General features: G+C 57.5%; 1 protein-coding gene across 1 annotated transcript; it reads left to right on the plus strand.

Annotated features, from left to right (window-relative positions):
* The first annotated feature begins 7,195 nt into the window (after nt 1-7,195).
* On the plus strand, nt 7,196-21,510 carry AKR1E2 (aldo-keto reductase family 1 member E2). The gene is made up of 10 exons (XM_039870989.1): nt 7,196-7,340; nt 10,884-11,051; nt 12,603-12,719; nt 14,373-14,450; nt 15,787-15,909; nt 17,698-17,795; nt 19,390-19,462; nt 19,925-20,008; nt 20,792-20,874; nt 21,131-21,510. The coding sequence occupies exons 1-10, from the start codon at nt 7,257-7,259 to the stop codon at nt 21,171-21,173; spliced, it is 951 nt and encodes a 316-aa protein (XP_039726923.1). The 5' UTR covers nt 7,196-7,256; the 3' UTR covers nt 21,174-21,510.
* Nucleotides 21,511-24,273: the final 2,763 nt, after the last annotated feature.

Below are 24,273 nucleotides of genomic sequence, written 5' to 3' on the forward strand. Positions count from 1 at the left end.
GTCAGTTTATTCATCATGAACGTGTGGTTAACAAGAATACCCATCTCCTAGGGGTGGGGGTGAGAATTGCTTGAATTCATTCTTAAAACAACTGGGTTTTAAGTATTTCACATAGCTGTTATTAAATTAACATCAAAAAAGTTACATGAATATTTTAATACACTTCCTACAGAATATAGTACAACCGGCCCAAGACTTGAGCTTTTCTATTTATGGCGGAGCCTCTGGTCTGCCTCCCTGAGGGTTCACTCCAGTCACTGTGATCCTGTGAAGAGTCACACGTTTCCAGACATGTCTCTGGTTGTTTTAGGAACAGCTAACTTAGCCCGTTACATACGAGTTTCATGTGCTTAACGCTGTAAAATGATTATTTTTCTTTACTCTTTAGGGATTGTCCTGTGGTCTCTGTGTGTGAAGTTGGCATTGTGCGAGCAGCATAGACCGGATGTCATAGACATTCACGAGAGAAAAAGTCATTACTGGCTAGAATGACCAGGGTGACCTGTCCATTAGATGACTGATAGCTTCATCAGAAGTGATCCGATTTGGCTATCAGAGAAATTCCCAAAGGATTTTTTTAATGAAGCTATTTTAGACTAAGGGCTCTGAGAAAGTTAAGTCCGGAGTTCATAGCAATAAAAAATCTTTTTGACGCTAATAATCACTTTTATCTAAAATCATACTCAGTTCTGTACAATGTAACTCTTTTCCTGGGTCAACTTTTTCTTAGCCCACAAGCATCTATTTGCTGTCTACAATGAAAAGGACACTGAACACTAGTTTCTGCATCTAAATTCTTCAGTTAAAAAATGAAAAAACTTTTTTTTTTTTTTGGTCTTTCTAAAAACTCACCTTCCCTAATGGGGCTTGGTTCTTATGAAAGATTCTAAGTCTTTAAGGTTGACCTACATTAGCATATGAAAAAATGTGATACATAAGTGTTGCTTTAAGTAATACGTTAAAACATTAGAACACACTACCAATTTATTCAGGTTAAATAATTTTAAATCAATTCAAAATTAACTATATGGATTTTTAAGAGAAGAAGGAAAGTTAGGGAACCAAACTCAGTGTCTCAAGCCTGGGGTGTAGCACTTCCTAAGTTTTATTAGCCTCCTTCAGGATCATTTTATTTCCTTGTGAAATCTCAATAATACTGTATATACTTCACAATGTATGTGGGTGGTTATGGGAAATAAACACAGCATATGAAAGACTTAGTTAATAGCAATAAACAGTACATTTAAAAGGGTTTCATTTATTGCAAAACACCCCTAGTGGTAGTTGTAAGATCTAAGATTATACTATCGATGTAAAAATTTTACAGAAAATTATTGTAGCTTTGGATAATTTACTAAGTCAAATAGTCAAGAGATGCCAGAGTTAAATTTAATGTCGGTAATCTCAAGAAAGTATGTAATTGAGACATGATGAGTATATTGCAAAATTATTATGAGGAAACTGAGTTTCAAACATTAACCTTCATACAGATTGTCTGCATTTTGAAAAATGACCACTGGGGGGCAGGAGAACCAAACAAGTCCACCTGCTGCCGCCAAGATGGAAGTGCCGTGCGGTCTTAGAAGGGATATCCTCAACAGGTGACCGTGTTTTATCAGACAATTACGTTCCCTCAGTTTTATTTCCTAAATAAATCCATCCATCTCTGTAGGGTCACAAAATATCCCCAAGCTCAGATGAAGCACGTTCTAAGTAGTAACCTACTTAATTTACAATTTGCCAATTTTTCCTATCTATAAATAATCAACAATAAAATAATTATTCCTAAAATGATGTCTATAAAAAATACATGTGAGCCTTAAGTTTGTGGCCTGCTTATATAGGAATTTTTTTTGCTCACGTTGCTTCAATGTGAACTATTTTTGAAAAATGTATATATTTTTAATTACATGCGTTATAAAAATAACCTCACAAGATCCAAAATGTTGTAAATTATGTCTTCTACCTCATTGCTCCATGCTCCAGGTAACGCTGCTAAGTTTCTCGTACTTCAAATATGCTCTCTTCATACGGAGCACGTAGATGGTTAGGAAGGAGGGGTGTGAACGCCCGTGCATGCCACACCCCCCACGTGGGAGGGGCTGCCCAGCATCTCGGGGCTCTCATTCCCAAGGCAGCCCCGCGGGAGGCTTGAGCCCCGGCCTGAGAGGGACCCCCTTCTCCTCCGGACCCCGCCCACCTCCGCAGCCTGGCCTCAGTTTCAGGAATGTCCCGCGAGGGCCGGCCGGGGAACTGCAGGAGCCCGGCTCGCCATGGCCTTGGCCCCTGGGTGAGGGCGGCGGGGCACGCACGGGGCGTGGGCAGCACGTGCACAAGACGCCACCTCTCCGTGTGCACAGCGCGCCCACGGCTCCCAACCAGGCAGGTCCCGCTGGTCCCCAGCGGCAGCTGCTCTGAGACTCCCCGACCCGTGGAACCCTCACGCTGCCTCACTCCAGCCAGGCGGGCCGGAGACCTGGGGACAGAGTTATGGAATGCCCCCTGTCCCGCTGGCCTTGTCCCCAGACGGTCCCAGGAGCCCGCCCAGTGCATGGTCGGGTCGGGGTTCGCGGAGGCGGCAGGGCACGCTGCGGCAGGCCGGGAAAAGCCGCCTCCTCCCCGCCCCGCTCCCTCTTTTCTCCTGGCGGGAGTTCCAGGCAAGCGTAGCAGGGGGCCCCAGGAGAAGGGGGCCCCCCGCTGAGAGCAGTGAGTGTTGGGGCAGTTACTGTTGTGCGCGGCCCCCGCGTGCTCAGTGAGCTCAGCTCGTTTGTAGGTGAGCAGTGGCACCGCGCGACCAAGACCAGCTGAACCCAGGCTCTGCGGTCAGGATAGGAGCTTGCCTGTCACGCGGCTGTGACCCAGCTTCCGGTCAGTCTGCCCCAAAGGCTGCGATGTGCACAGAAGCCCAAGGAGGTGGCCCCTGAGCACCACCTTGGGGGTGGTTCCATCGCGGATGCGGGGCTATCGGAGGGGCGGTGCTGGCAGGCGGCTAGGGGCGGGGGGGCGGGCAGGAGCTCGCAGGGCGGGAGTGGCGGTGAGGGGTGCTCGCTGGGCGCGTCAGGGCTTTGAATGCCTGGGGCGCACGGATGTGTATGGCTCTCACAGCCTAAGCAGGGGAGCCCAGCGTGCGGAGGACGCTTAGGCATGCAGAAAACAGTCCGTGCAATACCTGACATAGACAGTGAAGGAAAAACGACACGATCATCTCAACTGATGCAAAAAAAAAGTGACACGATTCATCCCCCTTTCATGATAAAAACCTCAATAAACTCGGACTAAGGAAACGAACAACTTACTGGAGACCGTAATTCAAAGCCCACATCTGAACAGCACCCTCGGTGGTGAAGGCCTGAAGCTCTCGCAGCGAGGCGGGAACCGCGAGGGTGTCCGCTGCCACGAGGGCGCCGAGCGTGCTGTTCCAGCTGCGGGCTGGCACAGGGCCATTCCAGTGGAGCTTGGAGGGGCTGGAGCCTTTTTTGCATCTCTAAACCCCCAGCAGCTTCCCTGAGCCCGGTTTTGTGAAGGGCTCTGCTCACACAGGCTCAAGCGGAGCTTGGCCCGGATGGAGCACCTTCACGGCTGTCCGGTGGCTCACTGAGCTGCCCTAGACGTGCTTTCCTGAGGAAGGGGCGCCGGGCCTGGGGGAGGGGGAGCAGGCAGGCGCCAGGCCATACTCTCCAGCCCCGCATGGCAGCCGGTTGCTCGGCTCAGAAGCTGGGCCATGGCCCTGCGATGAAGTCTGTGGACGTAACTAGTGGCCGTACGGCTTGGACAAAGCGTGCGGGGACTTTCGTGGATGCAGGCCCGGGCTCAGCACTGCCAGGTCAAGGTGTGCACCTGTGGGACCTTAGCGGTCCCGCGAGTGTCCTTTCAGTTCCCTCCAGGGGATCTGGTGGGGCCTCCGCTCCCTCGCTTTGCCCTCAGGGCTGCTTGTCACTACACATAAAACCTGCCGTGATGGTGACCCGATGCTCCCTGCTTGGTGCATCCTCAACAGGAGGCCGAGCACCGCTGACCCGGTGCTCGGTCGCACTGCGTTTTTGTTCCTGACTTTTTGGGTTTCCGATGTCACAGGGATGTTCAGCCTCGCCCTGGCCTTGGGTTCTGAGGGGTGCTGCTCTAGTTTCCGTTCGTGTCCCCACTGGGAAGTTTTCCTTGTGTTCAGTCGGCCACAGAGAGCCAGCTGTCTATGGCTTCTGGCTCTCAGTGACACTTAGAACATATCTACTATAGGGACTTCAGTTTTCACATATTTTTTTTCCTGGAGTTTCCCTCTTAAATACAAGACTGCTATTTTGAATTAAAAAAAAAAAAATTAACTAGTCCTTCTTAAAATGTGGGCAGACACAAAAATCCACATACTCTAGGATCCCACTTATATGACTAGTCCAGACTAGGTAAAGAAACAGACGAAACTGGCTGTGGGCACTGCAGTTGGAGCAGGCTGGTGCTCAGCACGGGCATGTACTTCATGCCTCTGAATTGCACAATTTAAAATGATCAGAAGGTTACATTTTATTGAATCTAAATTTTAACACACAAAATGTTTATAAAATTCAAAAAGAGGAAAGAGAAAAATGGAAAAGAAACAAAAATTGCTACCAGCAGAGGGGGAGAGACCAGCTGAGGGAGAGGCTGCTGGCTGGGTGCCGGGGGGGGTGTTGGGGGGGTGCCAGACAGGCTCCAGCTCCGAGCTGATGTGAGAACTGGTTGTGCTCTGGCTCTGGCTCTGGCTCTGGCTCTGGCTCTGGCTCTGGCTGTGCTGCCGGAGGAGGCACCAGGCCCCGTGACCGACACCTCGGGCTCCAGCATTGTAGGTGTGCAGCTGGATCTAGCTCTTGAGATGGTGCAGGAGCTGGTGTGGGGCCAGCGCCACTCTGGGGACACACGGGGACTGCAGGAGATCACCGCATGCCCGCCTTCCCACAGACCTCTCCAAAGGCAGATCCCGGCCCAAGCCTTCTGGAGACCGACGTCTTCCCAGGCGGAGTCCGCCTGATTGTCTGAGCCACCCCAGCACTGCCCCTCCCCATCCACGCCCACCCTCAGTCACCCTAGAGCTTGGCCCCAGTGGGCTCCTGCTCACCCAGCTGGGTCAAAAGGCAGGCAGGTGCTCCAGGCCTCGGCTGGGCACACCAGGATACATGTCAGTCACAAACTGCTTCAGGCCGTAAAGTCCGCATCCTCCAGATGCTAGGCCCCGCCTCAGCCCGTGTCCCCCACCATGGAGACAGGAGCCCTTTCTCTTGACCCAGAGCCCACGCACTCCTCTGGTTGTCCCTGGGGTCTGTCATCCTGATGTTGAGGGCAGAGGAACCCATATCTAGAGGAGGCCAGGGGGGCTCGCATCCAGTGTCCTGTGTCCTCTACCTGCTCTGATGTCTACTGGGACAGGACTGGACTAGAAGCCCGGGGGCGGGGACTTCGGATGCTGCATTCGGTGAGCTATGCAGAGCACCTAGAAAAGGCCTGCGCACAGTAGGCACTTAACATGTGCGTGGCTGTTGGAGTGAACCTCGATTCCGCGGTGCACCCCGGGGCAGGGGACCCCAGACAGAATGTGAAACCTCCTTTACAAACGGGGAGCAGCTTTCCCCAAGGCCACGGGATGAGTGAGGCCTGAGACAGACAGCTTCTTCACCTGGGAGAGAAAACCATAAACTAGAACAACCACAGCCCTGAGCAGTCCTCTCCACGGGCCAGGCCCGGGGTCAGAGGTCCGGCTCAGGGTCAGCGCTCTGCACAGCTCACATTAGTACAGACAACAGCCCTGGGTTTGGCCCTCGTAGCACTCCAGCTTTCACACGAACAAACTGAGGCTCAGAGAGGTGGAGGAACATTCCCAAGACACACAGCTAGGTGGCTGCGGCGTCCCCAGTGTGCTACTGTGGGCAGCAGCGGCACCTGCCTCTCTGCAGCAGGCTGTGCCCCGTTGTGTGGAGAAGGGGGTGACACAGGAGTCTGCCCTGGAGGTCAGACACCACGTACTCTACCAGCTTCTCCCGCGTGCCTGCTTCACAGTCCCCACCCTACAAGTCTCAACCAGGTTACCAGGTTCAGGGACATATTTTCATGCTGGAGTGGGACAAAAGAGGGACGGGTCAAACAAAATGGACAGTTAGCAAAATGCAAAAATACTTGTGGCCATAGTGTGAAGCAAATGCAGTATGTAAAGAATTTTTTCAGCCCCACAAATAAAAAGTAATTTTGCTTTTTTCTCAGTAGCTGAAGGAATCCATGAGGTTCTCAGAGCCCCCCGCCCCTGAACAACTCACACTGTGGCATGGAGGCCAGTAATAAAAGATGCAGGTTGGGATGGGGGCAGAGGCACGGCCAGAATGACCCCGTCCCTTCCCTGCTCCTGTTGCCCGCCCCTTGTGGTCAGCCCCAGCGCTGCAGCCGAAGGCAGGAAACCAGAAAACAGCACATTTTTGTTTGGCGTCTTCAGGGGCTCCCAGGCCCCAGGGGGCAAAAGAGCAGGACCTGCAAGCTCCAGGGGGTGATGAGAGGGACCTGGAGGGCTCCGAGTCCCCCGGTTTCCGCCCACGGTCCCGGGCTGCCCAGCTCTCTCGCGAAGCCGCCTCTCCTCACCCCGGCCAGTTCCACTTGAGTACCGGGAGTCTCCAGCAATGGGGGTCCAGCCCTGGTCTCCGGAGGAGCAATCCAGTGCCGCCCCTCGTCCCAGGGACCTCGGGGTAAAAAGCATTTCCTGGATTCAGCGCGGCTGGCCATCCAAGGAGAACCGAGACAAAACACTCCTGCGAGCCTGCCCCAAGCTCAAGTCGCAGAGCGGGGGACCGGGCCTTCCCTCCCTCCCCGTGGGGTGGGGGTCGGGGGCCTACTCTGGTCCTGGGCGCCCAGGGCTGAGGACACAGCGCTCCAGACTCTGTCCTCTCCAGGCCGCCCAGGGGTGGCCGGGCTGACGCTGGGATCCGGGGGACCCCGGCCCATCAGCCCGGCATCGCTCCCCCCACCCCCGGATGCGGTGCACCTCGGGCGTGCTCCTGGGAAACTGGGACGCGGCCGGATCCTGCCGGGACTTCAACAGCTGGCGCGCGCCCCCGGCCCAACGTCCCACCCCCCAGAGACGTGGGCGTGCCCGCTAACTGCTCGCCAACCGGGGCGCCTGCCGTCAGGGCCTCCAGCCAATCGCGGTGTCCCGTGCCGGCGCTGCCAGCCAATCGCTGTGTCCGGGGCCGGCGCTACCAGCCAACCGCTGTGTCCGGGGCCGGTGCTGCTAGCCAGTCTCCACAGCGATGGCTTCGCTCTCCGGTGTGGCAGCTGCAGACGTCCCCCGAAGCATGGAGAAGATACCTATTGTGGGCCTGGGCACCTGGAAGGTGAGGCGGCCTCGCGGTGGGGAGGTGCGGGGCCTGTCCTCTCTGCGATCCGCCCTGATGTGGAGGAGCCACCCGCGGGGACACCTGCTGGAACACCCGCGGGGACACCCGCAGCAGCATAGGCCAACCAACTGGTCGCCTGTACGTCCTTGGGAGGCTTGCCGTGTTTGAAAAAATTGATAGAATTTTTAGATCGCAAATTTTCTAAGAATGGGAGTTGTCCCTGTGGCATTTTTTTTTTTTCAATTAGAGTTAAATCCGATATTATTTTATATTAGTTTCGGGTGTGCAACATGGTGGTTAAAGGTTTATGTAACTTACAGAGGGATTCCCCTCCCCTACATTGGCCTAATGCCCACCTGGCACCATACATAGTTATTACAGTACTGAGGCCAAATCATAATTATTCAGAACTAATGTTTGGGAAGGCCCAGAGGAAAAAGTCGTCAAGGTTGGGTAAGGGCAGAAAGAGTGGCAGCCACCTGACTAGATCAAACAGCAACTGTCGTTGGAATACATTATCTGTATCAAAAAGATAAGGAAATGGCTCCATGACCCGCTAGGTGTTACCGGACTTTATTCCCTGCGTAAGACCCTGATGGTGGAAGTGGTTTGGACTTCACGTGGGACTTCTAATTCCTGTGGGACTTCTAATTCCTGTCCGTGCTTTGAGACATACACTGACTAAAAGGCCTTTCATGTTTGCTTTTTTTTTTTTAACTGAGTCTTTGATAAAAAGATGTTCCTTTAAAAAATCACACAGGAAGTTATTGGAAAGTAGGAATTAGAATGACCAATCCCTGTTCGTCTAAATATCGTTTAAATGATTTCTTTTATCCATATCAGCTCTCAGAGGCCAAAGGTACGGTTTTACGGTTTTACACATTGTCTTGTCTGCATCTGGCCAAGGACGTGCATTTGGCAGCCATTCGATAAGCACTTGATGGCTTTAATGGCCTTGCCTTTCTTGCCTGACTGATTCTGTCTTCTACGTCTTCTGTCTTCTGCACGTGGCTGGATATAGAAGTCCACGTGATCTTGCACACAGGGTAAGGAAAAGCTGTGAAAACCATACTTAAGAGGCCAAAACCTCCCTTTGTTGCGGTAGGCCTTCAGGTTTTCCACAACACAACCTACAGAAGCTCGGCGGCTTAGCAACACGTGCTTCGTTACCACTGCAGGTCCAGTTGTCAGCCGGACAGCTTCATGTGGACCTCGGCCTGGCTCACTCACATGTCCAGGGGCCGGCAGGTCTCACTTGGGACCTGTGGGCCGCTCCACTTAACTTTCATCCTCAAGCAGGCTAGCCCGGGGCTATTGGGACCATGGCGACAAGACCTGCCAGGCTGCTGAGGCCGAGGCTTGGAACTGGCATCTCTGATGAATTCAGTCAGCCAAAGCGAAACACAAGGACAGCTTCGGTTCTAGGGGGAGACGGGCCTAGCTGTGTCTGGGCCTAGCTGTGTCTGGGCCTGTGGAATCCCATTAAATCAGTCTAGGAGAATCGGCATCTTTGTGATGTCAAATCTGGCCCTCTACAAGCATGGTGTATTTCGTTAGTAAATTCTCCTAAACACATTTCCTCTCTAAATGTCCCTTCACGTGGTGGTATAGCTTTCCCCATAGAGAACACACGCTTCTTTGTTGGAATTCTTCCTGGGGATTCAGTAGTCTGTAACACTGCTGAAATAACGCTTATCTGAAATCATGTTCTCAACTTGTTTGCTTTCGGTGCTTAGAAAAACACCGAATGTCTTTGGTTCATTTACCACCATGCCAGTCGCTTCGCTAAACTGTACTCTTATTTCCGTGAACTCGCCTACAGTTTCTCTTGAGTTTTCTACATAAACGATCGTATTGTTTGCAGATAATGAGAGTTTCCTTTGCTTGTGCTCTGATCCTTCAGCCTCAGATGGCATTTTCTGAGTTGCCTGTTTTGGGCGGGACCTCCGGTGCAGTGGCCCCTCCGTCGCGTTCCTGACTTTACAGGCAATGCTTCCCACATTTCCACAATTATGGGTGATGCCTGCCTGGGTTTTTTGGTTTGTTTTTGTTCTCCTGAGTTTTTGTTGTTTTAAACATGGATATTCTCTATTGAGTTAAAGAGTTTCCTTTCTCCTAATTTATTAAGAGTTTAAATCACGAGTGCGTGTTGAATTTTATCCAACATCAATCGAGAGGGTTTTTTTTTTCTTTTTATCTATGAATCATTACGGATTTTCTATTATCAAGCCATCCTTGGATATCTAGGCTGACCTCAGTATGAGTGTGCTACATCATTTTTCTTATTGTATCTAACTTGTTTTACTGAGGATTTTTGCAACTATATTCATAAGTGAGATAAATGTATAATTTTTAACGTTTTGTCTGCTTTTGATGTCAGGGTTGTGCTCATTTTCTACCAAATGAGTTGGGAGTGATTTTCTCTTTTTCTCTTGTCCAAAAGATTTTGTTTAAATTGAGTTTTCTGTTCTGAAAATTCTAGTAGAACTCTGCACGTATGTATATCTTAAACTAATCGCTTCATTTTTGGAATAATCATGAGACAATTCAGTGTATATTGCTTCTGAAGTTGTTCTAGGAATTTTTCCATTTCGTTTCATTTTTCCAAATTGCCAGCTTACAGTTACTGACAACATTTTCATAGATTTCGAATCTGTACTTTCTCTGTATGTGCTCTCATTCACGTCACTTAAAAAAGTCGGTCTTCTCAGTCTTGTCAGGAGTTTGGCTACTTCATTAAGGTTTGTCGAAGAACCAGCCTCTGACCTTGTTGACCTTCTGTCGTATCTTTGATATTTATTCTTATTGTCATTTCCTCTTCTAATTCCTCGGTGGTTCCTTTTCTGACTTAAGATGGATCCTTGGTTCATTAGCTTGCAGCCACTCTGAATCCACCGCTTGTTAAACGAAGATCTGGCTCTCCGAGGTCGACGTGAGGACGGCTCTGCGAGCCCCGAAGCCCACTGGGAATGTTGGGGTGGGTGGAATGGAGCCTTACGCGCGTCTTCCCCCTCCCAGGCCCTGTGCTGGCAGGCTGCCCAGGGCACACTGAGCGCTTTCTCCGCCAAGCGTCCGTACTCTGCAGACGCCAGGCTGCTCCTGGGTTTGGGCAGACGCCGCCATGCGAAGAGCTGGCTTCCGTGCGCGTCTGTGCACCTGTACACAGGGACCGGCGTCTCTGCGGGCCCAGGGTGGGTCTGTGCCTCCTCGTAGCTCAGCCATCGTTATCATTATCATTATCATTATTATTATTATTATTGATCATCCTACATCGGCTTATTCCTTGTTCACTGAGAAAGCACAGCCTCTCGCTCGTTTACTCGCAGGCACTCAAGACACCTATAGAGTTTCGCCCAAGTACGGGGGGAGCTGAACCGAGGCAGTGGGTCCCCGCTTTCTGGCCTCAGCGCCCTCATTTTAGGGCCCATGGAGAACGGTGCCAGTCCGGTGACGTCTGCGTCTCCGTGTGCCGGCTCTGCGTTCTGCAGGGCCGGCTTCTCCTGAGCGTGTGCGGGTGACGTGCGCTTCTCTCCTCCGCAGGCGGCTCCCGGGGAGGTGACGGAGGCGGTGAAGCTGGCCATCGACGCGGGGTACCGGCACTTCGACTGCGCGTACCTGTACCACAACGAGGGCGAGGTCGGCGCCGGCCTCCAGTGCAAGGTCACCGAGGGCGCCGTGCGGCGGGAGGACCTGTTCATCACCAGTAAGGTAGGACGCCCCAGGCCCGAGGGGCGGCCGATGAGGGCCTGGCGACAGGACAGCTGGCTCAGCGCCCGGACGATTTCCCAGGCTGCCGTGGAGCTGGCCACTCCATCCATACTTGACCCAGGCCTGACTTCTGGGAGTGGCGCGGCTGAAGGGACCGGGGACAGCGTGATAAACGGAGGGGACAGCACGAGGCATGGGACAGTGCGTGGGGTACGGGGACCTGTCAGAAGCTTGCGGTTAGCTCCTGGGTCGAGCAGTGTTGGCAGCCGACAGGAGCAGCGAGGCCGGTGCCGGGGACGGGCTGGCCCCGGAAGGCCAGACGCCGTCTTAGGGGCGCCTTTTGTCCCCAGGTCTCAGGGGGCCGCTCGCCTCCATGTGAGTGGGACCAGCGCCGTGCGGGAGATGTGGCCGGGGCGGGCCGCGTGCGTGTGGACAGAGGCGGGAGGCAGGAGACCGTAACAGCCGTGGAGGTGGGAGGGGGCGATGGCCGAGTTGGGAGCAGCAGCTTGCTAAGGCCATCAGGCCAGGAACCGTGGGGTCACGTGCCAGCTCTGGCCTGAGACGTGAGGGACGGCGTCAGTCACAGCTGGCTTGGGCCCCAGCGTCCTCGTCCTCGCGTGTGGCACAGACTCTGCAGTGCTTACTCCCTGAGTGTCTTCCACAGTCACAGGGTTCAGTCTGCCCCTGTAGTAGGTTTGCTGCTCCGTCACCAGAGAGAGTTCCTGTCACTCAGTAGTGCTGTGACAGAGCAGGCGACGTGTGACCTTGACCAAGGGACCACAATCTCCCCTGACGGCCAGGGTGCGGTGATGGGCACCTGGGGGTTTGTGTCCAAGGCCAGTCCTGTGATCTGGGGACAGGTCGCCCCCTAGAGGCTGCGTGCCCACTATTCTGGAAATTTAGAAAAGCCTTAGAAATATAAGTTTTAAAAAACAAATCGGAGATATACCCACCACCTAGAAAGCACTATTGTTAACAGTATGACATACTTACTTCTGGTTTCTTTTTTGTTAATACCCTGTGCTTGTGGTTTATTTTTGCATATTTCGATCTTCTTTCTTTTGCTTATTTATTTTTGTTTTTCCTTTTGCTGCGATGGCGCCTTCAGATTAGCTTCTGTCACAGTTAATCTTAAATAGTGTAATGAAGCAAACAATGAGAGAGAACGAGTCACGAAGTCGCTGTGTCACAGAGGGCGTCCGCGGCCGTGGCTGAGTGCCCGCCTGCTCTAACCGCGGGACGACGAGGCCTCAGTCACAGAGAACCTTCCACAGGGGGTCTGTTTAAGTGGGAAACTCAGTACAGAAATTCTTCAGATTTTTCCTCATATCTTTTCTGTCTGCGGGCATCTGTTTTTGGTCCCAGTGGATGCAAATATTTCATGCTTCCCCGACCTCCATGAGGGGAGTGAGGCAGAGGGAGCCGGCTTTGCAGACGTGTGGCCCCCGGGGGCCTGTGCCACTGCCCGCTGCGTTTACGGCCGTCTGCTCCTGGGTGCTTTGTGGGAGCCAGGGGCCGACGTGGCAGTGAGCTGTCCGCCTCCCCTTGCAGCTCTGGTGCACCTGCCATAAGAAGACCTTGGTGAGAGCAGCCTGCTGCAGGACCCTGAAGGACTTGAAGCTGGACTACTTGGACCTCTACCTCATGCACTGGCCAATGGGCTTCAAGGTACTGCGCGGGCGCTGCCGAGTCCCCGCTGGCACCGTTCTGCCTGGTCTTGCCCGGCGGGCGGTGGGGAGAGCTGGGCCGGCAGCCAGGGCACAGGGGTCCTCGGGCGGCAGCAGCCACACACGCACAGTCACCTGTCCCCAGGCCTCGACTCAGGACAGGCTTGGGCTCAAGGTCCTCCAGTCCCCTTGGTCCTTGCTTCTCCAAGCCAAGCGGGCAGCTATCTTTCCCACCGGTCTTCAGGGGAAAGCAGGTCTCAGAGCACACGCTGCCGCTCACGTCACTTCCCAGGGCCCTGGGGCGCGACAGCCTCTCTGTGGAATGGGGCCCACCCGCCCGATCACCGGCAGTGGGCCCAGTGGGGTCTGGGGGAGCTTATTTCTCCATCCGGTTTGTGCTCTCCACTGGACTGCACCTCACGCCGTGTCCCCGTCACACCAGCTCGCCCCTCGCCCAGCCTCGGCCCGGGCTGGTCCTGGCGTGGGTGGCCCCGTGCACCGGCCCCTCCAAGATGCAGCCTGCCCAACCCGGGGCTCAGTCCCACAGGGGGCACCGGGGAGCAGAGACGTCCTCGGAAGGGCGTTGTCCCTCCGTTGGTGTGGGCGGCGGTGCACGGGCGTCCCCCACGTGTGCGCGTGTGTGAGGAGCTTGTGCATGGTGTGCGCCCAGCGCGGTTTCTTTCTAGATTAAGCCGCAGAAACCGCTTCGTGCCGCGTGCGGCTTTGCCTCCAGCTCTGTGCTTTCGATGAGGACGTGACAGCGGCACATCGTCACGCTGGCAGGGCAGAGCGGCGGGGCCGAGGGTGCCGGTTCAGGCTGCCGAGCTCCGCTCTTGGGGAACCAGGCACAGCGGAGGCGCCTCGCGCACCTTCCCCTCTCGGGCCTCACCGCGGCTCTGCGTGTGGGCCGCGTTCCTGGTCCCCGAGGCTCAGGGAGGCTCTGGAGGGTTCCCGGGGCCCAGGAGCCGTCATCCTCTGTCAGGTCACTGTCCTGGGCCGTCTGGGTGTCAGCCGACCCCAAGGACGGGGCCAGGCAGTGCTCGTGCGGAGGCAGAGGGACACGGCGCTGTGGGAGGGGGCTCTGTGGCGGGACAGTTAGTTGCTTCACATGGAAAATTCCTCAGAAACGTGGATCAGGCTGCAGTTTCAGACGGCTTTCCCCGTGTGGCTCACGAGAACGACTGGGTGTCACTGAGTAAACGTGTGTCACGCACACCCCGTCTGCCCATGAGAGGCAGCAGCGCTGAGCGTGGCGGGCAGGCGGATTGCACGTCGGTGCCCGCGGCCGCCTGTGCTCTGTGCCCTAATCCCCACTGCTCTGCCCTGCCGAGGCGGGGGGCTAGGAAAAGCAGGGCGGAGCCTGGCAGTGTGCTCGGGGGGCAGTCGACCCTGCTCGTCCCCCGAAGATGCCGAACCACGTTCTGCCACGGGCCAGCCTCCAAGTCATCCTTTCCTGCCCGGCGAGGTGTGGGCAGTGGACGTCCGGGCCGGCGGGGACTTCGCTGGCCACCCAGTCCGGCCAGCGCGAGGTCTTGCCAAGGCGCGAGCGGGGCCTGGGGAAAGGAGGCCGCGGGGCACCGTGCCGCCCGCACCCGGTCCCCCGATTGGGGTGCCAGCCCCGCCTCAGCAAGCTGCTCCCCTCTCGTCCTCGCAGCCCGGGGAGGAGGACCTGCCTTTGGACCACAACGGCATGACAGTTCCGAGTGACACCGACTACCTGGACACGTGGGAGGTAGGCTGAGCCCGGGCGGCGTCTCCCATGGGGCCCTCTCCTGCTCAGGGACACTGGCCTGTGTGTCCTCGAGACGCACATGTGTCACACATGTACGGAGGGGACGCCAGGCTACGGGACTCAGAGCTCGGTGTCGTCTGGCTCGTCTGAAACCTGTTTTAGGGATAGCTGATCCAGACCACCCTTCACCCTAAAATGCTTATTCATTCTTTGGTTTAAAAATACCACAGGGTCATTACCAAAACTACAGGAAAATGTGAAAAAGAAAATTTCACCGTCCGTGCCCCGGCAGCCGGTGTCACCTCCCTGGTGACCTGCCGTCCCTGCGGCCCCTTCGTAGGCGTCTCGGGAGGGAAACCGTGGCCGCCGGTGAAGCCAGGGTGGGGCGGGGAGGAGAGGGGCCACGTCCGGCCTGCTGCAGGCGTCTGGGTGAGAAGGGGTGAGGCCTGCGATGAAGCGGGAGTCAGGAGGTGACAGGTGTGGGGCACGTGGCAGTGAATCCAGGGTGCGGGAGGCTGGCCCGAGCCCCGCCCACCGGGCACCTGGAGCCTGGTGGACCAGCCTGAGAGTGAGTGTGAGCGAGGGGACAGCACGAGTCCCCTGGGACCGCCCGGCCTCGGCCTCCCACTCCCAACAGCCAAATCGGCCGGACAGGGGTGACCCAGGCATCTGAGCTGTCAGCCACCCACGGCCCCGGGCCCAGGTTCACCGATGCTGGGCTGTTGGCGTCACACAGGCGAGGCCTGGGTGACGTCTGCGGTGCACACCGACTCTGGCCGCCAGCCCCACGGCCACTCAGCAACGTGCCGCCCGCTCGCCCCGGCGCAGGCCACACTCTTTCTGAAGCTGAGGGCCAGCCCGGCCTGCCGGTCAGGCAACAGCACAGGACTTCCAGGCGCTCTGCCCTCGAGCCCCGTCAGGCGGGGGGCAGTGCTGGGTCGGAGTGGCCTGCGTCGGCGTGCTGAGGGGGCGGCGAGCTAGGCAGTCGGCGGGCGTTCCCACGGGCACCAGGGCAGTCAGAACCATCACAGCTGCAGTGCCGAGTGTTAGCTCAGTGCCGTGCGCATGATTCGGTATGTCCTTAACCCTGTGACACGGATAATCGTCCCCTTTGGGCAGATGAGGAAATCGAGGCTTAGCGAGGTCATATCATGGTGCCCGAGACCCCCAGCCACTAACCGACAGAAACGTAGACCTCAGATGCTCATGACACGTCAAGTAAAATGTCCTCAGATGTCGAGCAGAGCCAGTTGCGGAATGCCGTGCGAAGGAGCGCGTGCCTCAGGTGGTCAGTGGAGTGGACGGCCACGCCACAAGTCGTTCTCGTCCCTGCTAGGCCATGGAGGACCTGGTGGACGCAGGGCTGGTGAAGGCCATCGGAGTGTCCAACTTCAACCACGAGCAGCTGGACAGACTTTTGAGTAAACCCAACTTGCGGTTCAAGCCACTGACCAACCAGGTGAGCTGTGGACGCCAAGCAGCTTTCGCTGACACAGCCGGCTTCTCCGCTGTCCCCACCGCATGCTGGAGACGAAAGCAGGGGCAGAGCACGAGGCAGGCTGTGGAAGGTGACACGGGGCAGTGGACGGTGACGGCGGGCGGGCGAGGCCTTTTTAAAGGCGTGTCTGTGAGGAGGTGGCATTGGATGGAAGGCGAGAGATGAGCGTCTCCCCCTGTGCAGCCGTGGGGGGTCAGCAGCTGTCTTGGGAAATAGCAGCAGGCCTGGCAGGCCCTCATCCCTCGTTGGTGATGGTCAGAGGCCGCCGGCCTCCCGGGGGAGAGCCAAGGGCCCCTCCCCCCTCTCCCCAGCCGAGCAGGTTGCTGCGGGAAACCGCGGGACAACCGAAAGGTTCTCAGACGCTGCTGAGACTTTAATGCTGCAGGATGAGGGGTAGTTTCATAGACTAGCTGGCTCTGTAAGGTGAAGGACATTTATTTTACTTAAACTTCTTATTAGCATCTTGTGTATTTGCAAAAAGTGCATACGTGAGATCAGAGTTTGGTACATGCCCATGACGGCCCTCGCCCTGGGAAAAACCCCACGGCCGGCGTCCCAGGAGCCCCCTCCCGCCGAGGGCTGCCCGTGTCTGACAGCGCAGGCTGGCCTGCGGACCGTGCCCGGACGTGCGACACGCGTGCTCCTCTGGGTCTGGCTCCCCACACGCAGCATGTGTGTCAGGTCCTCCCGTGTTCGCGCGGGGCCGTCCACCTTGTCCCCATGCGAGGGTCCCGTCTGCTGTCGAAAGGCCTTCGGGCTGTCCCACTTTGGGGACACTCCGAACAGAGCATCGCGTTCTGCACCTTGGTGTAAATGGCACTCCAAACCGAGGCACAGCAGACGCGGGAATCCCCGTGGCTGGGCCTCGCAGGCAGCTCGGTGAGCACACACGTGTGCAGCGACCAGAGCCAGGGCCGGCCACAGCCTCTCCGAGGCTCTGGCCACCAGCATGGGGAGCGGCCCACATCCAGCCTGCTGCCCCTGGTCTCCCCGCCTCCAGACCTCGGGCACACAGGCTGTTTCTGTGCAGAGCTGCTCCCGCCGTGTGTCCGGCATCGGCTTAGTGGTACTTTAAATCAGGGGCGTGCTGCCGCCCAGGCTGTGAGGTGGGGAGGCCTTGCCACCCAGTGGGTGGTGAACCCCAGCAGCGCCCCTTCGAGGGGTTTCTGGGGAGCCAGCGGCCTCTCCTTCAGGTCCCTGGCTGGGCCTCCTGGCCTGCGGGCACTGTCCGTGGTTCTGAACCCGCTCTGCCGCGTGTTTACTCTAAGCCTCTCCCAGCTGGAAGCAGGTGGGCACTCAGGACGTGCAGGAGGCGGGAGCCTGCTCTCGAGTTTCCCGAGCTGCCCCCGGGGGTTGGCCGCAGCGTGTTTGTCACGCGTGCCTCCCCTGCCTCAGTCATCCGCTGAGCACCTGCCGTCCACCTACATGTTGGGGAGCCAGGTGTCTGCGAGCAGAACCCAGGCCCAAGTCCCCGCCCCCATGCAGCACTCGCCCCAGTGGCCAAGCAGCCGGTCACAAAGAGCGACGACACCTGCGATGCCCACTAGTGGCCCGCGTACCGGGGCCACGGTGTGCCCTGACGCCATCCCTCAGGCCTGTCTACGGGCGGCACCTCTGAGCCCCGCAGCCCGGCCCTTCACTGCCAGGCGTGGGCCGCGGGCTTGGGATGGCCACGTGGCTCGTCGGGGGCAGGGCTGGGATGCCGACATGGGTCCGAGTGGTCTCGGTCAGCTGTGATTGTCCTCGCAGATCGAGTGCCACCCGTACCTTGCTCAGAAGAACCTGATCAGCTTCTGCCAGTCCAGAGGTGTGTCCGTGACTGCGTACCGGCCCCTCGGCGGCTCCAGGTAGGGGCGCGTGGCCGGAGTGGGTGCACGGTCAATGGAGGGTGAGCAAGGCGGGGAGACCTCAGCCACCCTGTGTGCTGGGGGGCCGGTGCCGGGAGCTGTCGAGGGCCTGGTCATGCATGAGGGGCATGACAAGCAGGAAGCGCCGAGCTCACACCTCGTGTCCACAGTCCTCTGCCAGCCCCATGAGGACAGGCCACATGTCTCCACCTCTGTGGAAAGGTCCCCCAGAACCTGAACTCTGCCCACAGCCCCCTGGGCCAGAGCTTGGGATCGTCCTTCCCAGCCCCCAGCCCACCCATCAGCAAGGGCGCCGGTCGTCTGCCTGCGACCTCAGAGTCCGTCTCCACCTCTGTGCCATGTCACCGCCCTCGTGACAGCGGCCCCTGACTCCTCCCAAGTTGGCTGGGTTCTCAGCCACCGTCCGCACAGCCGTGTCACCCTCCTGCTGACAGACTCTTCAGGTCCTGGCATGGCCTAGCGGTCCTGACAGGCCTGGCCGCCTCACCTCGTTCCCTCCTGCGAACATGCCTGCACCTAGGCCGTCACATGCCCTTCCCGTGTCTGTGCTTCTGCACTGTTCTCTTCACCCGGAAAGCTTGTTGCCATCTTTCTTTTTAATCTGGCTAACTCCAATGTCTAATGTAAGGCTTAATTCAGGGCCACCTCCTCCAGGCGGCCCTCCTGACTTCCTCTTATCCGTGCTTTGTCCACAGCCCTTGTCACACTATCTTGTCCATACTTTCTTCTCAGTCTCTCCCGCGTGGCAGAGCTACTGGTGTGCAGGGCTACACCTAAGTCGTGACTCTCGGCCCAGCCCCTAGCTTAGTGCCCAGGGCACGACAGCAGCACAGCAAAGGCCAAAATTGTTTGCTTTTGCCCGTGTGTCCCCCGGTGAGATGGGCCCGAGTGTGTGAACTTGGGAGAGGCTGAGTCGTATCCGCAGCTGAGCCTGGGCGGCAGAACCCAGTGGGACAGTGAGTGGAGGGAGGTGGCCAGCGCCCTGGGCCCACGGCCAGATGCAGTGGGCTCTGGTCCCTGCAGGAGACACTGAGGGCTGTTCCTCGCCCAGTGCGCGAAATGTTGATTAACTGCTTAATAAACATTCGCTGGACGATGGCTCCGCGGGGCGCTTCAGGCCTGTCCGCGGCTGGGCAGACGCCGAGGGGCAGGTCCGGGGCAGCCTCACAGCCGCAGAAAGGTCCGCGTGTCCACCGCACCGGCTTCCTCGTGGCAGTCGACGGCGGCTCGTCTGGGGCCACCATCCGTAGCCATCTGTTCTTGGCGGTGGCGCTGCAGGCCCCCAGGAAGAGCCCGGAAGCCGTGGCAGAGGCAGAGGCCTGCGCGCCCCAAGCTGCCTCCCGCGTCTCCAGACAGAGCACCACGTAGGCATGGGCAGTGCGTCCAGCCATGTTCCCCAGGTGTGAACCTTGACGTCCCTAGACAGCAGGTGTGGTGACAGGCTTTCCTGCACCACCCAGACATCCCGCAGGTGTTGGAGCCAGACAGGAGGAGCGCAGGGCTCCCACGGTGGAGGGGGTCTCGCCTTCCTGAGGGGCGGCGTGGGGTCTTAGCCCTGCCCTGTCCCCTGCAGCGAGGGGGTGGACCTGATGGACGACCTTGTGATTCAGAGCATCGCACGGAAGCATCAGAAGTCTCCGGCTCAGGCAGGTGGGGCGCCTGCTGGGCGGGGGACGCCGCTCGGCTTGCTCCGGGAGCCCTGGACCAGGTGGGGAGGACCCTTCTGGCCAAGCTGGTGACTGACCAGAGCTGTCTGGTGTTCCTCAGACCCCTGGGGCCGCATCCCTCAGCCCGCCCGCTGAGTGACCGGAAGAGGCATCTAGTACTCTCTCCTTGCTCTGAGGGCCTGTTGTTTGAGGACTGGACGTGGTCATGAAGTCTCGCTGAGGCACTGGCTGGTCCTCTGAGCTCCCAGGCCAGCGGCGTCTCGCCCCGTGCTGGTGGCACAAAGTGACGTTTGTCCCTAAGGCTCTGGAATGGAGAGTGTGTGGTCACAGCATCCGTGGCCCCGACAGTGGGCTTTGTGCACAGAAAACGTGACCCTCGGGGAAGCAGCTGGACCCCGTCCCCATGTGACCCCGTCTCATATTAGGCTTTTTTTCCTGCAGATATTGATCCGGTTTCAGGTCCAGAGAAATGTGATCGTCATTCCCAAGTCCGTTAACCCAAAGCGGATTCTCGAGAACATTCAGGCAAGTGTCTTCCTGGGTGTCAGAGAGCTGGGGCCCCGTGTGAGCGGGAGCCTCTCGCCAGGCCACAGCGTGGGGACCGGAGCTGAGGCCGTAGCCCAGGCTGCAGACAGGGTGGAACGGGGAGGGAGGCGTGGTGGACCAGGGTGCCGGCCCCGCTCGGCCACACTGCCCATCGTCCCCGCTGCCGGGGCCAGGCTCTCCAGGCAGAGCCACCAACACGGAGTCCCCGCCTCTGCCGCACGCGCAGAGGGGCTCCTGTGGCCGGGGCCGGTCCCTTCCTGGGCGCAGGGGACCATCTCTCCTGGCCCTCGGGCTGGCTGTCCTGTGTAGAAGCTGCGAAGCAGGAACAAGTCGCCGGCCCCGGGTGTGTCAGGGCCAAACGGGGGCAGCCGAGCACACGGGCCAGCAAGACACCTGCGGGTCACGCGTGTCACAGCCACTGTGGAGTCACAGGGCCTCCCTAGCTGCTCGGGGTGGAATAGATGTTTTGGGGGATATTGGGACATTTTGGGGTGTTTCTGCAATCGTGGGGAACTTCTTTGCTGCACCTTTGGACTGCTCTGTATACCCCTCGCTCCTGAGGGACAAATAGCGCACACCCCATCTTTCCAAGGGCTCCAGACAGCCACATGCCAGTGCCTCTGGGAGCAGAGGCCGAGGGCCGGGGACCGCAACGGGTGTCACAGAAAGTGTCCCCCAGGCGTCCGGCTCAGCACCCCACAGTGGCTCGTGCTCCGCCGAGTGTCCCCTGCGTGAGCCGTGGATATCGTGCTTCGGTTCCAGGTATTCGACTTCGAGTTGACAGAACAGGAAATGAATGACATTCTAGGCCTGGACAGGAACCTGCGACTCTGTGCCTTCGACACGTGAGTGGGCTCCGCCACCGCTGGGCACAGGCGCCGTCACCCCCGACGGCCGGTCCCCAGACGGCCGCTTGTGACACTTGAGGCTGATTAAGGCTTGATCTCAGAATCGTCACTGTTCGGGGAAGGACCCCTCAGTGAGCCCAAGGACGAGGGTCACGTGCCAGGGACCATGGAAACACGTAACTCGGTCACACAACATTTCTCGTACACTGAGAGTCTCTCTCTGTTTCTTCGCCATTTATTTTCTGGTCTCCAGAACCAAAAACCACAAGGACTACCCCTTCAACACAGCGTTCTGAGGCGTGGACGGGACAGCGCCAGGGGCCCCGGCCTGACGCCGTTCGAGGGGCCAGCGCCCAGACTGCGGCCTTCGGGTCCTGACGGAGCCGGCCATGGGGACGTGAGTGGCTGACCTTCATGACAGACCACCGCTCCAGAGCTGGCTGATGGTGTACGGGGGAGGGAGTAGCCTGAGCCACCCACCTGTGCCCTGTGTCCCCACCTCTCACCCCTCCCCCGTCCCCCTGGTGCCTGGAAGGGAAGCAGGTGAGCTGGGAGCAGCCTTCCGTCCCCGAGCCCTGAATTCTGATGTCAAAATGTCACTGCTCAATAAAGCCTTCGGAGCCAGCGTCAACACCCTGCCTCCACGGCGTATCCGGGGCAACTGCTCATGCTGTCCCCTGTGCATGGGTATGGCTTCCTGCCCGCACGGTCGCTGTCCATGGGGAGTCGGTGGCTCCTGGGCGTCTGCCTGGCACCCCATCTCGGGCTGCGTCTGAGCCCCACCGGTGCCAGGGAGGAGCAGAAGCCCAGAAACGCTTTCGTCACCCAGTGGTGACTGAGTCTGCAGTCTTGGCCTATTTCCGGCCGGGTGCCCTGCCTGCCTTCAGTGTGGGAGGCCGGCTGCCTGCTGTCATGCTCCAGGTCACCGCCCCAACTTCCTTCGTGTTCTAGCCTCGTGCACCTTCTCAGTGGGGAGAGGGGACGGGGTGCTGGTGGCAGCAGCGGGACGAGCTTCTGAGGCCAGGAGGCAGGCGGCGAGGGGCCCGGGCGGAGTCCAGGGCTCCCCCAGCACGTGGTGGGAGAACAGCACACTCTCCCTGATCCCACGGGTGGCCTGGAGCACTTGCCCCGGGCTCTGGTGGGAAAGAGACCCCCAGCTGTCCCCGAGCAAGCCATCAGCGGAGACCGAGGGCCCTTAGCCGCAGCCCGCGTGGCTGAGGATCTGTGCAGACCACCGAGCCCGGGGCATGGGGTGTCCAGCCCCCAACCTCTGCTCTAATGCCTACACGCTGGACTCTTCCGCTGGGCTCACAGGAGAGGGGCACCCACCCAGGCCCCTCGCCTTTCCCCAGGGCCTTGGTGACACTGCCTGAGGACTCCCCTTTTATCTAGTCACTGTTTGGTGTAGAGGTCATAAAAGCCCTCGACGACATGAAAACAGGCCTCTGCCTGAGTGTCCAGAAGGGGCCCATGGCCTCCCTGCTCTGGTCCCGCCTGCGTAACAGCAGAGGCTGGGCGGGGGCTGGGTCCCCACTCCCCGTGTCAGCCTGGCTCTCACCCCCACGCACCGCAGGTCCTGGTCACCTGCGCTGGCTCGGTCCTCTAAATCAGGGGTCCCTAAACTGTCAGTCTGTGGACCAGTACCAATCCGCGGCCCGTTAGGAACCAGGCCACACAGCAGGAGGTGAGCAGGAGCGAGCGAAGCTTCATCTGTATGTGCAGCCGCTCCCAGCGCCAGCATCACCGCCTCAGCTCCGCCTCAGATCCTCAGGCATCAGATTCTCACAGGAGCAGCGGTCCCTGGGGCCACAAAGGTTGGGGACCACTGCTAAAGTCACTGCAGACACAGAACTAGTGGACGCGCAGGGGAAGTACAGGCTTAGGGACCTTCGAGCCTCTGGTCACAGCGTTTTGGTCAGCCAGCCGTACGTAAACTCGCCCTATGTGCGTTCTGCCTAAAGACACCTATTTTGCATGCATGGTGTTGTCATTGGCTCTGAACTCACAGCCAATAGCACTGTCACTCGCCCCTGGGCAAAGCTGACCTGACGCATCTCTTCGTGAGGCACAGCACAGCCACTCGCGCTTAGGGACAGTAGACAGCATTCTGCCTGGCTTTTGGGACCATTGTTTGAAGCCGCTGTAGATTCCTTTACCCGTCTGCTTATCATCTTCAAGAATGGATCGCCAGATGCTCCCTGGGTATGTTAACTGTAAGAACAATTCTGCACGATTGGCTAATAGAGATTTTTATTAATAACAGTATTTTTCTATTTAATGAAGTCATTCTGCTTGATTCAGAAAGCGAAGAAATTTGAGAAAAGCTCAATGAAAGAAAGTAAAAGTGGCTGTAATTTCCTTTATAAAAATACAAACATACTGGGTATACAGTTCGTTTAGCTGCTCACTTAATGTTTTAATAAGCAGTATCAGTAAATATCATGCAGCCTTTAATTTTGTATGTTTTAAGCTACGTAATTTTAACTCATCACACTCTCGTCCTATCTGATCTAATAACTCCCACATGTTACACTGTCTCCTTAGCACCGTAAATACTTCACACCTGCATGCTGGAGAGGCTGTGACTGCCATTCACACACACATAAGCCTGGAGAGAATGCAGTGCCCACGGGGCCCCTGGTCCAAAAGTTGCTGCCATTTTTATATCACTTTATATTTTATAGAAACGTTTTTACCAATTTTTAAATAGCTTTTTTACTAGGATCATTTTGAATAGCAAAATCACCAAGAGTCACACGAACGAGAAGCCCTGGCACTAAACACACCGTGCAGGGGACACGTGCACACAGTGAGAACTGAAAGAAGGCACAGCGTTACCTCCTTCCTCCCCCGTGGGAACCAGCGCAGGTGGCCCCAATTTCGGTCACTCTGAGCGAGTAGCACAATCAGGAAAGCTATTGGCTAAACTCGCCACCAGGGGGCGCCAGAGACCGACTAGTGTTCAGATTCACCACAGCTCTGAAGGCCAAGGTCATCTTCGCAAAGTCAATTCTGTTTTGAGGGTAGGTGGGTTGGTTTGTATTTCCTTCCCACATCCCACCCCCGCCTGCGGACACGCTCCACAAGGGAAGGCACGTCCTGTGTCACACAGCTGGTTTGTGTCCCCGGTGACTCGGGGACAGGGCGTGCCCTCGTCCCAGCGGGCATCGGCTTCTACCTGAATGGATACCCTAGGGCAGCAGGACATTAAGGCACACAGAGCCAGGAAGGAGATGGCCTGTGCGTTTCAGGTCCAGAAAGGAGGCTGGTGGCCGGCGGACATCAGGGCCGCGGGCAGTCAGCGGAGGGGGCGGGCGGAGGCAGGCGGTGAGACGCACCTGTTTTATGACAGCCCAGACTGTCCACGGCAGGGGTTAAGGGTCCTCTGCACCTCAA

Source organism: Pteropus medius, unplaced genomic scaffold (assembly GCF_902729225.1).
Source record: "Pteropus medius unplaced genomic scaffold, Ma_sr-lr_union100, whole genome shotgun sequence".
Classification (NCBI taxonomy): domain Eukaryota; kingdom Metazoa; phylum Chordata; class Mammalia; order Chiroptera; family Pteropodidae; genus Pteropus; species Pteropus medius.

Excerpts from the sequence above, each read along its gene's own strand:
- AKR1E2 (XM_039870989.1), top strand. The coding sequence starts at position 7,257 with ATGGCTTCGCTCTCCGGTGTGGCAGCTGCAGACGTCCCCCGAAGCATG. Across the intron at positions 14,451-15,786 it reads ACTACCTGGACACGTGGGAG|GCCATGGAGGACCTGGTGGA; the intron begins GTAGGCTGAGCC and ends CGTCCCTGCTAG. Across the intron at positions 20,875-21,130 it reads CGACTCTGTGCCTTCGACAC|AACCAAAAACCACAAGGACT; the intron begins GTGAGTGGGCTC and ends TCTGGTCTCCAG.